Genomic DNA, 14,730 nt, shown 5'->3' on the forward strand with positions numbered 1-14,730 from the left:
CCAACCGCACCTTGTCATGCATCCACAGATGCATCTCGAGCAGGTCCAAGGAGGTGATCCTCCACCTCTATGCGGCACTGGTCAGGCCGCAGCTGGAGTACTGCATCCAGTTCTGGGCGCTGCACTTCAAGAGGGATGTGGACAGCATGGAGAGGGTCCAGAGGAGGACACTCGCATGATCAGGGGGCAGCAGGGCAGGCCCTACGAGGAGAGGCGATGGGACCTGAACCTGTTCAGCCTCCACAAGAGAAGGCTGAGGGGGATCTAGTGGCCTGTTACAAACTAGTCAGAGGGGACCAGCAGGCATTGGGACAGTCCCTGTTCCCCCGAGCACTACCAGCTTGGGGTAGAAATAATGGTCATAAGCTGGCAGAGGGTAGATTCAGACTAGATATCAGGAGGCGCTACTTCACTGTCAGGTCTGCTAGGATCTGGAACCAACTTCCAAGTGAAGTGGTGCTGGCTCCTACCCTGGGGGTCTTTAAGAGGAGGCTAGATGAACACCTTCCTGGGGTCGTTTGACCCCAGTACTCTTTCCTGCCAAGGCAGGGGGTCGGACTTGATGACCCGCTCAGGTCCCTTCTGACCCGACCAACTATGAAACTATATGAAACTATGAAATGCAAAGATAGATAAAGATCTCTCAGTTCGGCAGGCATCACATGGCAAAGAGTCAGCCCAGCACTTGCAGGGGGGTCCTAATGTACCCTAATTCATGCAAAACTGGCTTGTCTAGTATCCAATATACTTGCTTATTGCCATGCCTCAGCCTGAATGGCTGCTTTTAACACGTCACAAACCCATCCACTGGAAGCTGTTTCATTCTGTGCTGGGCAGAAGCAACTCATCCAGAGGAAAGGGATATTTCCATACCAGTCCTTTTGTTCTTGGGCTGGAGAGGCTAATTTCTGCATTGAGGGAATGGTGTCAGCTTGGAAACTCCACCTGCATGCATTGCTTTGTTAAAATATTTGATGCAAATTAATATTCCTGCCAAAATTAATCAAATGAGAAAACAGGAATGGAAAAAACGAATCACTTACAAAGAAGAGGAGTTCAGGGTGGTGTGGGGGAGGGGAATCAGTTAAGTATAGATTTACGGCTTCCTTTGAATCTGCACTGTTTCTGGAGGGTGTTACACTGGAAATAGGTACCAGATCCCTAGATATAGTCAAGTCCTGCTTGGCCAACAACCTTGCCTGGGGAAGGGATAGAGGGATGGATAAACTCCTTTGCTCCTGGAGAACATCAGGGCTGATTTAGCCGTGAGCATGGTGGTTATAATGGTGCCAGGGACCTTCCATCAGCAGGGGACTGGTTGGAAATCATACACTCCCCCTCTGCACCCTCCTTATCCCAGACCTTTGTGAAGGAGAGGAGGCCAAGGCAATAACCAGCTGGATACAGCAGAAAAGTTCCTAGATGCCCCACTGGTGCCACCTTCCAGCTGCATCCTGCTGCCCTAGCAATAGAAAGCAGCCACAATGCAGGCCAGCGATTTGCTGAGGAATCATAGTCTGTATCCTGACAGATGCATGTCCCATATGCAGGTCCCTTCATTGCCTCACAGAAAAGCAGGCTCCTTGTAGCAAATGCTGAGGTGCAGCAAATGGTCCCGGTAACATTAATATCAGAAACTGGGCAATAAAACAGAATGAGGAAAAGGGAGGAGCAAAAAAAACCACCCAGCCACCCTCTACCCTGCCTCCAACACACACACACACACACACACACACACACACACACACACACTGTCCTGTGCCAATCGATTTTGCATTTAATTTCTCCCCTAACATTGTGAGTTTGATGTTCCCTCCCACTCCGTCTCTCTTGTCCTGCTCTCTCCCCGCTCCCGATGCCCTCAAGGAACAGAGACACCATGTGTAACAAAGAGCAATTCACCCTACCTCCGGGCTCCAAGCGGATGAGCTGTCAGTGGCGTCATTTCCTTCATATCCCTGATTGCTAAAGGCTGTCTCCATCTCCAGGCTCCCTTCGGTGGCTTGCCGGCTGAGGCTATTGGCAACGCTGGCCTCCATGCCAGGTTCTTTGTGCTGACCAGTACCCCTACTCTCGGATGCAGTCCTTGAATCAACAGATACGTGGTCATCTTCATGATAGGAGAGGTTGTCTTGGTAACTCAGTTGGCTTAGCCCATCCAGATCTAGCAATTTTCAGCAAGAAAATCATTTCAGAGGGATTACAGTGATTTCCGTTTATTTTTTTCCTCCCCAATTTCCTTCTTCTCTACACGACAAGCCTGGGACTGACTGCTCCACTTACAAGACTGCGAGGTCCCCAGCTGCGAACGCACAAAACAACACCCATCAATCAGCATGAAAACAGTTGCTTTTCTAATGGCACACCGGGCTTTGCAAAAAAAGGGAGCCACCTCAAACAGGACGAGCGGAGGGATGTTTGGGGAGTTGGCTCTCAGGATCTCCCAGGGTCCAGAGGCATTGCCTGGCCTGGAGCGACTGCCTTCCTGAGAAGGAGATCGGGTATGGATTGGACTGGAATAACATATGGGCCTGATGCGGTGAGAAGGGGAGGGTGAAGCAAAGACACCACAGACTTTTTCGTGGGGTGCTGGGAGGAAGCAGACGGGCTCATCCAGCCCAGAAGAGAGGCTTGGTGGGGGAGGCAGAGCCTGCAGGACTCATTAAACCTGGCCCCAACCACATGAAGGCAGTGCTAATTCGCATTGACAGTTGAGCCAAATCCTGATGGAGGCCTCTCGGTGCTGCCTCCCAGCACCTGCTTGCTTTAATCTAATCTGGGGCGTCAAACCTACAGAGCTGTGTCCTGTGGGGCTGGTAGAGGTGCCAAGACTTTGATGGGAGGGAGGGGGCCTGTTGCAAAATCCAGGGCACAGAGACCCCTTGGGTATGCATGTGGGTGGCAGGGGGCAAGCAACAGCTGCATTAACCCCTGCTGCTCACGTGGCTGCCACCGTTCATCCCAGCACCATGTCTACGAGGCAAGGTGTTTGCCACCGTTGATCTAATCCAGTACGTGTCTATTCTCTCTGCTCTGCATCTGCTGCTTGTGCTCCTCTCCCTCCGTAGATGCTGCTCAGGCATTCATGTGCCTTCAGAGACGAGGGAGCTGGTGACTACAACACTGCAGTACGGGATACAACACTTCCACTTCTGGATCTTGGAAATCTCTGAAATTTGGGGAATCCCATTTATACAGTTCATAACATGCCTTCATAAGAAAAACCAGGAGCTTTCAGATGTCTTAGGGAAGAATCTCAAATGCAAGGCTTCGTTCTAGACAGAGACTGAGTCTGACCCCAATGACTTTGGGGTCATTAAGGAGTAAGACCACTGAAAAACTAGTGAAAGCAATGAGATTGGAATGAGGCCCCCGTTCATGAATGAAGCCACATGGCCACAAGCATCTCTTGATCTTAGAGGCCTGTTTCCTAAGGGCCGAGTGAAACATTGCTTTTTTGGGGATCAGCTTGCAGACCAAACGCCACTTCCATTTGTCTTGCCATAATGAAACCCCCTCACACCCCAAGCAAAATGTTTTCTTGATTCCCAAGTCAAACCCCATGCTTCCATTTCAGGCTTTCTTTTAATAACTGCAAAGCTGTGGAAATGAACACATGGACACAGGTGCTGCTCTCAAAACAGATGAAGATGGAAGAAGGGGAACTTCTCCTTTCAGCCATTGATTCAGGCACTCCCTCAAGACCAGCTCTCTCCTTGGCATGGGAGGGAACCACATCTCCTACCTCCGAGGAGAATAGCTTTATCCTCCAGGCTGTAGGGCAGTCTGGGTTCCCAACCTAGACTATCACATGGCGCTGAGGGGTAAGAGATGTGGATTTAGGTGCCCACAAGCAGAGGAAGTCTTTGAGTTCAGACTCTCACATCCTGCTGGTGGTTCTAGCCACTGGGCTGTGAAGGAACCATCTCCTCCTTGCTGGTTCAGAGCCTCTAGCCTTGAAATGCCTTTTCACTCAATCCAATTCACCAAATCATTTGGGGATAACCAAAACCAGGTTTTCCTGCAAAGAAAGCTATTCTCCAAAAAATATTTGCCCAGCTCAATCTTTTTTTTCCCCCATCCCCTTCTAAGAACAGCTCCATTTGGGAGCAGAGTGACATCATTTTTCACAATTATACTTCACTTGCTTCCCCTCTGTGGACAGAGAAAGCGGGAACTGAAAGCCAAGTAAGGAGAGAGAACAAGCACGAAAGAAAATAAGAGAAAATCTATGTATAAACATTTACTGGGACTGAATGAATGCTGGCGCTCCTTAAGGCATTTAATTAGCAAGCCAATATCTTATATGCATTTTAAACAGTGGGGTCATCCATCAAACCATACACCACGCAGCAGGTTTTCAGAATGAAATGTTACTGTAGTAAGAAATTATCCCCACACAATTGTCTTGTGGCTCTGACTCCTGCTGGGATAATATCTAGATCAATAATGGAGGAATTTTCCAAAACGACATTAAAGCCCTGATAAGCTATTCATAACTGGAAAACTCCAGAAATATATTAACAGAGCAAGCCGTTTTCCTCCAGGGTTTGGAGACAAAAGACAGTTGTGTTATGAAAGCAAATGTGGCTATAAGGCAAGTTACCAGCAAGTTACCAGGAAAAGCAGAAGTGTGAGGGGGGCAGCGTGTGGAGCCCCCAGTGTGAGGGGGACACAGCTTCACAATTCAGGTTTCTGTTCTGGAAGCTCACGCACCCTTCCCTGCACCACACGGCACATGGCGGAGTTTATTCTCGGTGTTGCCAAGTGGAATGTGCTGGGAAGTTACAGGACCATCAGGATCCTAAGACTGAAGTTTTTAGCTACTGGAATGGCTTCCCTGACTGCTATGGGATTTAACAGGGGGTGTGTGCATGGGGTGGCGGGTTGCCTTTCAGTGGCATAGTGCTCAATTAGCCTTGTGAAAGGTGAGAGCAAGGTCTCCAGCTGTGATGACGTGGCTCATGTTCAGTTGGGCACTCCCCTAGTGAAAAACGGCCTGGATGGAATAAGCCTAGTAGACAGCACATCCTTGCCCCAGAGTGTAGGGAATATACCAGGAAGCTGAGAGCACAGACAGAGCACACTGTGGTCCACTGCACTGCACGCAACCTCAGAGCACATGGCTGAATCAGAGGCTTGAGGCCTATCTGAACATCAGCAAAAGAAAAGGGAAAGATAAATATCTCTAAACTGCAGCACTGAAGGGGGCAATGAGAGAGAGAGAGAGAGAGAGAGAGGGAGGAAGGACGGTGAGAGAAATAAGGGTATGAGTGCACCTCGCTAGGCTTCTGCATGTTCCAAAATGAGCTTGCACCTCTGATCTCTCCAATTCTCATGATGCAAAAGAAAGCAGACCTCTCCAGACAGAGCTGCAGGACAAAAGAGGACTTCAGGGCCCTGCACAGGGAAAGCCACGTTTGATATACTTTGCCTCGCTGAAGAGGAGAGGCAGAGGTGACCTTATGCCTTCTTTACACTCATTTGAAACTGAGGCCAACCAGGGGCCAAGCTGGATGCTGGTACAAGCAAAGCCCATTTGACTACAAGGAGACATTGCGGCAACTGAGAAGTTCCAGATACCACAATGAACCAGGCCCCCACCCTGTAAACGTACACCAAGGTGGCACATAGTTGCAATGGTGGCTTTACCCAGCTCATGGATCCTTTCAGGCTGGGGCAAATTCCCCCATTCAACTGGGTTATCAATACAGCTCCTTGGGGACCGGGAACAGGGGCTTCCTTGGAACAAAGGGCCTGATCCTGATCCCACTGAAGTAAACTATGGAATTCTGAATGCGTGCTGTGAAAAGAGGTTTGGATTAAACATTTATTTAAAAATATATATATTAACAATTCAGGTTTTCAAAGGCATCAGGGGAAGACAGTCTACCCCACATCAAGATGCAAACAGGTCTAGAGAGGGGTCTGAAGCATAGAGAGCAAAATATTTAACAAGTACATTCAGAAGACAAAAATGGCTCCAACTATTTTAGAATTGCAACTGCAACTGCATCAGTTTTCCGGGGCCTTTCCTGTGATGAGGTTCTCTCCTCTATGCTCTGTATTTTGGGATGTGCTCAGGTAAGTTACTGAAAAGCATGCTTTTGTCCCTTGCCATATGGAAATGCCACTGACGCGAGGCAGTGGTTGGTAACAAAAATGTTCCCATTGGTGCCATAAATGCTTAGCTGCTGTCACTGCCTGGCACGTAGTGTGTGCACTGGTGAATGATACAACATAATTCATTTGCTGTTTACCTTGCGTTTGAAAGCTGCGATGAAAGGAGACATACAACTTCTGTTCCAAGGCTTGCTAAACATACCAGATTAACGAATGCAGCTCATGAGATTTCATCAGGGTCAAATCCTGCAGTTGCTGCTCAGATAACACCCCGAGTAATATCTGCACGAATGCTGCCTAAGGATTGCAGGGCTCATCCAAAACCCATGCAAAGTTAATGGGAAGACTCCCAATGATTTAAAGAGGCTTTGGATCCAGACCTGAATAAGTATTTTAGGAATAACCTCAAGGGCGTCAATCAGGAAAATGGATTTTAGTTTGAGCAAACCAGAAGCAGGATTTGGTCACTCACTGGGATAGAAGGAGCCTTTCTGCATTAAGAGGATGCAGAAAGCAAGGTCCCAGATCTCACTGGACACAAACAGTACCTTCGCATTCGGAGGCCTCGGTGCTGTACTCCTCGTGGTTCGACAGCAAGCGGTTGAATCGCGGCTTACGTTCGGCCCCCACCTGGATTCCTTTTTCAGACACTGCCGATCGAAAACTCTGCGAGCGTGACACCGAGATCTCAAACTGTTTGATCACCTCGTCATCGCTGTCCGAGGATGTAGTTAACTCTTCATCCTCCCCATAACTGTTTACTGGAAGAAAACAGCAAATATTCTTAACAATTCGTAGGACTTTGCACAGAGGTGAGATAATACAGAGTGCTCTCAGTTTAGAGATTTGTTTCTGGGGAAGGAAGAGGATATAAATGACTAGAGGGAAGGGAAAGGCATGTTCCCTGGAACCTTTTCAAAGCTTGCTGATGCTTCACAAGGTCTTAGTTCTGGCTTCTCACCCAACTTTATATAAACAGATAGCTCCTTCCAGATCCTTCCTGGTTTTTTAAAGCAGAATAAAAGTCTAAAAAGAGTTAACACGTTACATAAGGAAGCTACATGCGCGCGCGCGCACATGTGTGCACACAACCATCAGCACATGCAGAAGGAAAGAAGTACCCGTGCAACTCAAAATCCCTCTCAATGTCTGAGCCATCGTAAAGAGGACTAAAACACAGGAAAAGCAAGCAAAGGGTTAACCTAGGCTTCGACTATACAACGTGAACGTGAAATTGCAGTATAAAGTGAATAGGCACGGCTAATTCCGCATGTCAGAGTCAGCAGAGGAGACTTTGAGAACAATGTAAATTCTAACCTTTAAAAATGGAGATACACATCTGAACATTTCCCTGCTGCTGCCCTTCCCCCGCCTGCTGATGGGGCCGGCTTTGCATATGAGAGCGCTGCGTTCTCATTAGTGTGTGAATACCCATCGCATGGAGGAGAGGGGAAATAAGGATCTGGTGCCCCGCAATTGGCTTGCTTTCTCAAATGAAAACAGAGATGCAAGTACAAGGCCGTATCACAGATTCCCCAGCCATCTGCAGCAAGGAAACAGAAGGAAAGGATGTTTTTATTTGCTAACTTAAGGGGTGAAGGGAGTTGTGGGTGTAATGGACAGTTGGAGCGTGTGAGCTGTTGCGTTTGTGTGCGTATGTGTGCGAGAGAGAGAATGTGCACACGCCTGCTGTCGAGTGCATTATGTTGTGGATCCCTCCTGAGCACAGTAATGGCTGCCCAGACGTCTTCTGATAATCCCAAGAGAAGCCAGAGGCACCGAGTACATCGGGGAAGAGGGTTGTCACCTGAAATGCATAAAAAACTTTCCACATGACCATCATCTTAGTGCCCCTCCACCCCCAGCAAAAATTAAAGTCGGCCCCTTATGACAGAAGCCCAAAGCAACTAAACAAATGAACAATGTGGGCAAGTGCACAGAGGTAGGGATGTTCTCAGGGGTGGCAGAGAACAGACCAAGGAGCAATGGTCTCAAGTTGCAGCAAGCTAGGTATTAGGGAAAACTCTCACTAGGAGGGTAGTAAAACACTGGAACAGGTGACCCAGAAAGATGTGGAAACTCCATCCTTAGAGGTTTTTAAGACCCGGCTTGACAAAGCCTTGGCTGGTATGATGTAGTTGGGGCTGGTCCTGCTTGGAGCAGGGGGTTGGACTAGATGTGACCTCCTGAGGTCCCTTCCAACCCTAATTTGCTATGCTTTGATGATTCTCCATGCCAACGACTCGTTTTTGAGGGGAAATAGAGTTTCTTCCATGATACACTCACAGACAAGAGACAACCATGTGGATGAGGTTATGGAAAAAGGGCCCTACTTTCACACAAACCCCAAGCTCCATTAGATAAAACTATTAAATATCTATAATGCAAATCCAGCTACTGTTGCTGCTTTATGTATCTACAGCCGGTCATAGCCATGGCTATAAGCAGAGACAATGTCTTCAATCTCTAGAGCTGTCCATTCTCATAGGGAGAATTCCCCAGTCCCGGGGATCCCCACTGCCACTAACATCCTCCCAGAAACAGAACAGCCTTGCCATGACGTCATATTGTCAGATTCACCTCTGCAGTTCAACTTTGCCAGAATATTGGCCATAAGCCCAATCATTCTCTTAGTAATTGGTTTCTCAGTGGGTTATTATTAGTATTTGGCCAGGTAAAGAGAATTCTCATGCTAATTTGGGCAGAAACAAATATGTCCTCCTTCGAAGAAATGTAGTATTTTAATTGTTTAACAGATATGGCCAATTACTAATGGGAAAGAAGAACAACAACTCAAGCTGGACAAAAATCAATTACATCTCACAGAAGTAAAGGAAAGGATTATATTTAAATTCAATACATTTTTTTAAACCTGTTTTATTTAAAATAAGCTGGAAGTTACAGTAGCCTGGAGTAACACCTAAAGCTTAATATTCCTTCTTAAAATCCTCTAACTGCATCAAATAAAAATAAAAATCAAATAAAAGTATCCTATATGAAACGGCAAATTTTAATGAATTAAAGTGCACAGTGAAGCTTTCTTGAGGTCAACTCAAGCTTTTTAAGTAAGTTTCAATGTCATGTACTGCATTGTGTATCTATTATTTTCAGTCTTCATAATGGAGCGAATGCTTTACAGATTTCCAGAAATCAGTACATTCAGTTCTTTAGTATAAGAGTGCTTTTGCCTTAATTTGTTCAGTTTAGCTAAAACACTCAAGAGAATATATCTTCATCATTTGGATTGGTTCATTACAGTGTAAAGTAAATGTCCAGGCAAGAGCATCCTGGAGATCAATGCATGGCTGCAGACATGATGTCAAAGAAGCCAAAGCCCTGCTGGTGTGGCCATGGGATGGTGCTTGCAAGTAGGACTGTGGAGAAGAGATGGGGTCCACCTGGCAAAAGACGAAGAAGAGGGTACTCATATGCAGTCTCACAAGCCTACCGAAGAAGATTTAACTAGGTTCAATGATGGAGACAAAAGCCAAGAGGTAACTAAAAATCCAGGTAACACAGATAAAAACCAAGAAAGAGGAGACAACCTGGAGAGCTTGAACAATATTCTCAGAGAAAAATTAAGACAATTGGCTAGTCATCTAAGATGTTCATGCACTAATGCAAGGAGATGTGGGGAATAAGCAGGACAAATTGGAAGTCCTAGTAGCCACAGAAGTATGATAGAAATGAGGTAACCGAGACTTGGTGGGACAGTCTGCATGACTGGACTACCGTCACGGATGGGTGTAACTTATTCAGAAAGGACTGTCAGGGGGAAAATCAGTTTGCATTCTTTATATAGAAGTAAGGTTGCCAACTCTGACTGAAGCTATTGTGGGAGATTTTTTCCCCCCAACATGATGTAATGTCATTAAATGTACTGTACATTACATATTATGAAAGCAATTTCCTGGATTGCTTTCAATAGTCACTGGGAGATCGATGCCAATTTCGGTAGACTCCTGGCCAATCCGGGAGGGTTGGCAACCCTATCTAGAAGAGACGTGCACACATTCTGAGATGTGGTACTAAGCAGGAGGTAGGCCTGTTGAAAACCTTTGGGTCAAAGTAAGAAGGGAAAACAGCAAGGGAGATGTTACAGTGGGAGGGCCTGCTATAGACCATCAAACCAGTCTGATACTGTTGAATATCTTTATTAATGGGTTGTGGATGGGATCAAGTACACACTTAGCAAATGTGCAGCTGACACCAAGTTGGGTGGAGCTATAGCCACTCTGGAGACCAGGGCTAGGATCCACAATGACCTAGAGAACCTGGAGGAATACTGTAGTCCAAAATGAATGGAATAAAATTCAGTAAGGACATATGCAAGGTCCCACACTTATTCATAGATTCATAGATTAAGGGTCGGAAGGGACCTAGTAGATCTTCTAGCCCGACCCCCCGCCAGGGCGGGAGAACAACAAAAACCCCAAAAAGAGAAATGGGACTCAAACGAGTCCAGCTAGGTGGGCATCCAGCCTCTTCTTAAAGACCCCCAGGGTAGGGGCCAGCACCACTTCCCTTGGAAGTTGGTTCCAGCTCCTAGCCGCCCTAACGGTGAAGTAGTTTTTGCGGATGTTCAATCTATACCTCCTCTCCAACAGCTTGTGCCCATTTCTCCTTGTTATGCCAGCGGGCGCTAGGGGAAACAGCGTCTCCCCCAAACCCCTCTGGTCCCCCCTAGTGAGTCTATAGACAGTCACCAGGTCCCCCCTTAGCCTTCTCTTGTGGAGGCTGAATAGGTTCAGGTCCCGCAGTCTCAAAGGACAGAACAAACCTATGGGGGGTGCTTAACAAGGTGGAAGTACTGCAGAAAAGGACCTGGGGGTTATGAGCCAACAGGGAGCAGGATGGGGCTGTGGGCAGTCGTCTGGGGGGTGGGGGAGAGGGGCCAACTCCTCACTGCTGCACACACTACTGTGGGAGCAGAGGGGGACATGTGTCCCCCAGATCTGTGTGCAGGACAGGGGTGGGTGCAGGGGTGGGCTGCATGCTGCAAGCTCAGGCTCTCCACCTGCTGCCCTAGGACTGTGTACAGTGGGCAGCACACACCCGCCTCCCCACGGGCTCTGCTCTGGCCGTGCTGCCCATGAGGGAGGGGGAGCTGGGCTTCCTGCTCAGGGTGCAGCAGCTGCCGCCTCCCATGGGTGGCAGCTGGGGCTCGGGTGCTACTGCAGGGGGCAGGAGGCTGTGGACCTAGGTCCCTGGCCCCATAGCCCTGGCAGCTGGGGGCCCCCCCTGAGGGGGCAGGGGTCTGTGGATGGGGGGCAAGAGGCACCAGTAGGGCGAAGGGGGCTCTGGGTGGGGAGTGAAGGGCACCAGCAGGGCTGGGGGCTGTGGCTTGGGAGTGAGGGGCCTGAACCTGTGTCTTGGTGAGCTAAGGGGGTAGGGGGAGCTCTGATTTTCCATGATAAAAAACCCCAAATCAAGCACCAAAATGTATAGGCATTTAGAATTGATTTTATTATATTGATTGAGGCACTGGTAGGCTTCCAAATTGTTTTAAAATTGTAAATAGATCAATAAAACATTGTGTTCACTTGATACCTATACATATATAGTGACATTTCATTTTAATTGTGGATTTGGGGGGTTTTATCAGAGAATCTGTGATTTTTTTATCAGGGAAAACCAGGCTTCCTGGGGATTAAACACCGGAATAGGCTGCCCAGAGAGGCTGTGGAATTCCTGTCCGTGTGTGTTAAGAACAGCTTAGACAACTACTTGGGTGAGATGGTTCGACAGGCAGGGCTGACCCTGCTTCAAGCAGAGGGTTGGACTAGAAGGGACATCCTGCGGTCCCGTCTAGCCTAACTTTTCTATGATTCTATAGTTCAAAGTGGCCCATGAATAAAAAGCAGGTGAGAGAGGATGAATTCTACCAGTTCTAAAAACTTGAAGGAAGTAGAGCTGGACCATCAAATGCATTCAGGCACTTACAGGGTGCATCTACATGCTATGGCGAAATAGCGTTGGTGGGCACAAATTATGATGCTGACATTGTGTCGCTGTAGCGATGAGCTACCTCACTATAATGCGTTGCTACAGCGATGTGGCTGCTACAAATAACTGTGCACCGCTGGGATGGTGCAGTAATGGCTGTTACTGGGCTGTCATTTAGTACTCCCTAAACTACTAAAGTACTTCCGGTGCAGGAAAAACTGTGCCATGGGGGACACGCGTAGATGCACTCACTGATGCCAAAAGGTGCACAGTGAGATTATCAAAAATACTTAGGCATGATGGGTATATAGCTCATACGAACTATAAGTACATCAGGGGTGTACATCAGGATCTGGGGGAACGTTTGTTCACCAGAGCGCCCCAAGGGATGACAAGGTCGAACGGTCACAAACTTCTCCAAGACCGTTTCAGGCTGGACATAAGGAAGAACTTCTTTACTGTCCGAGCCCCCAAGGCCTGGAACAGGGAGGCCTGGTGGTGCTAGCACCTACTCTGGACTCCTTTAAGAAACATTTAGACATATATCTTGCTGGGATCCTTTGACCCCAGCTGACTTCCTGCCCCTGGGGCAGGGGGCTGGACCCAATGATCTCCTGAGGTCCCTTCCAGCCCTGATGGCTGTGAAAGTCTATGAAATCTATTAGCAGGTTTTCTCACATACAGCATGTCCCAGAATATAACATGCGCTCTGCTTTTGGAAGGCCCCAAGAAAAAAAAAAATCTTGCCTTGGCATATGGGTAAGTATCTCAGGTCTGGAGACTCCAGGTCTGGGGCCATGCATCAGGGTCAAATCCAGTGAGACATGTGGTGGCTGGGACCATGTGTGGGACTGGAGTTGGCATGTTAGGACTGTGGGCCAGGGCCTGATTAGGTAAGTAGGGTTGGGGCTGTGGGCCAGGTTCAACTGCAGACTGACACTGCATGCCAGCCGAGGGGCTCCCCGGAGGTCCGGAGATTTGATGGCAGGGGAGCAGGGTCTATGCTTATTGCTATGGCTCCCTGAGTGGCTCTGGGAACCATGGCAATTAACATTACCACCACCCCCCTGCCACCAAATCTCCAGACCTCTGGGGATCTTTATTTCTCATGTATAATGCACACCTAAATTTCCCCCAGCTGGTTTCTGAGAAAATATGGTACTAATTTTCTCAATGAGACAGTTCGGCATTTCAGCAAATAGCACTGAGCACCTGCATGCTTTGGAAAAATCTGGCTGATGGTGACCTGAAATCATCTGTTAACTAGAGGTAGTTAAAATAATGTTCAGGCAAACATTGCTTTGCCAAACAATGTGGTATGTTAAAACAAGGGGGAAAAAAGAACTATTTGTGTTGATTCGATTAAATATTTTGAGGAAAACAAGTTCTGAATGACATGGAATCTGTTACCGTACTTCATTTCATACCAAATTCTCCCCCTTGGTCCATCACGTGTCACCATATCTAGAAATACCTTTCCCTCCCTTTCCCTTTCTTTCCCACCCTATAGCAAACTCAGAAAGGTCAAAATGTTTTGTTTTGACACGTTCAGAGCAAAATGTGTCAAACTAACGAAACATAATGCTTTGGCACAGAACATTTTGAATACGTTGACACTAAATGTTTTGTTTCAGTACTACAGATTTCCAAGAAAAATAATCTGAATACTGCATTTCCTTCCCAACTGCTAAAACAAAAGTTCAAAATTGCAGGTATCTGAATACACCAAGCTTGATGATATGTGGATAGCAAGGCCGTATACTTCTGGTTACCAAAAAGAAGTACTAAAATCAATGAATTTATCATATTTGGGTGCAAATTCATACATCTTCATGGCTGTGCTATATAATTAAGCTTTCCTTATGACAATAATTAAAAAGCGCAAATGCAAAACACAATTAAAATCAATTATTTACCCCGTGATTAAAATTGGTGCTGCACATCACCTTGATTAAGTGATCAATCCACCTGGCAACTATCCGAGCTCCTGGGACCTGGTTATTAGATCAGCAACTGCAGAAGCTGCCAAGAACAACGCCTGATAGCGTCCTCTCAGCTCCGCAGACCCTCTGGTGTCCAACCCTACCGGGCCCAGGCAGCGTTAGCAGCAAACTGCTGGTCTCCAAATACAGCAAGCTGCTCAAAAAAGCACCTTTCCTGACCCAATGCCAACTCAGATGGGGAGTTCAGAGTTCAGCCCAAGTGACTCTATGCATTACCCAGGGGTTGGCAATGTTTTCCAGCAATTTTTCAGGATGACCCATCTTAGGTGGTGGTGAATGGGTCATTTTTGACCTGGAGGGATGTGGGCAGTGGTGTCCCCCAGGGCTCGGTCCTCGGGCCTGCACTGTTCAACATCTTCATCAGCGACTTGGACAAGGGGGTAAAAAGCACCCTGTTCAAATTCGCAGACGACACTAAGATGTGGGTAGAAGTGGGCATGCTAGAAGGGAGGAATAGGCTGCAATCAGACCTAGACAGGTTACAGGGGTGGGCAGATGAGAACAAGGTGGGTTTCAACACTGACAAGTGCAAGGTGATGCACCTGGGGAGGAAGAACCGGCATCATACCTACAGGCTGGGGAACTCCCTTCTCGTTGGGGCAGAGGCAGAAAAGGATCTTGGAGTCATCACTGATGCCAAGATGAACATGGGCCGGCA

The 14,730-nt window shown here is 47.5% G+C and overlaps 1 protein-coding gene across 1 annotated transcript in view; it reads right to left on the reverse strand.

Moving 5' to 3' along the window:
• The window catches only part of SYT16 (synaptotagmin 16), a 99,967-nt gene that overhangs the window by 35,235 nt on the left and 50,002 nt on the right, over positions 1 to 14,730 (reverse strand). Inside the window, exons 3-4 of the mRNA XM_019519880.1 lie at positions 6,672 to 6,884; positions 1,908 to 2,164 (exon numbers count right to left, since the gene is read on the reverse strand). Coding sequence (XP_019375425.1) covers positions 1,908 to 2,164; positions 6,672 to 6,884 — 470 coding nt within the window. The remainder of the gene's footprint in view (positions 1 to 1,907; positions 2,165 to 6,671; positions 6,885 to 14,730) is intronic.

This window comes from Gavialis gangeticus, unplaced genomic scaffold, assembly GCF_001723915.1.
Source record: "Gavialis gangeticus isolate Ggan-Ray unplaced genomic scaffold, GavGan_comp1, whole genome shotgun sequence".
Lineage (NCBI taxonomy): Eukaryota > Metazoa > Chordata > Crocodylia > Gavialidae > Gavialis > Gavialis gangeticus.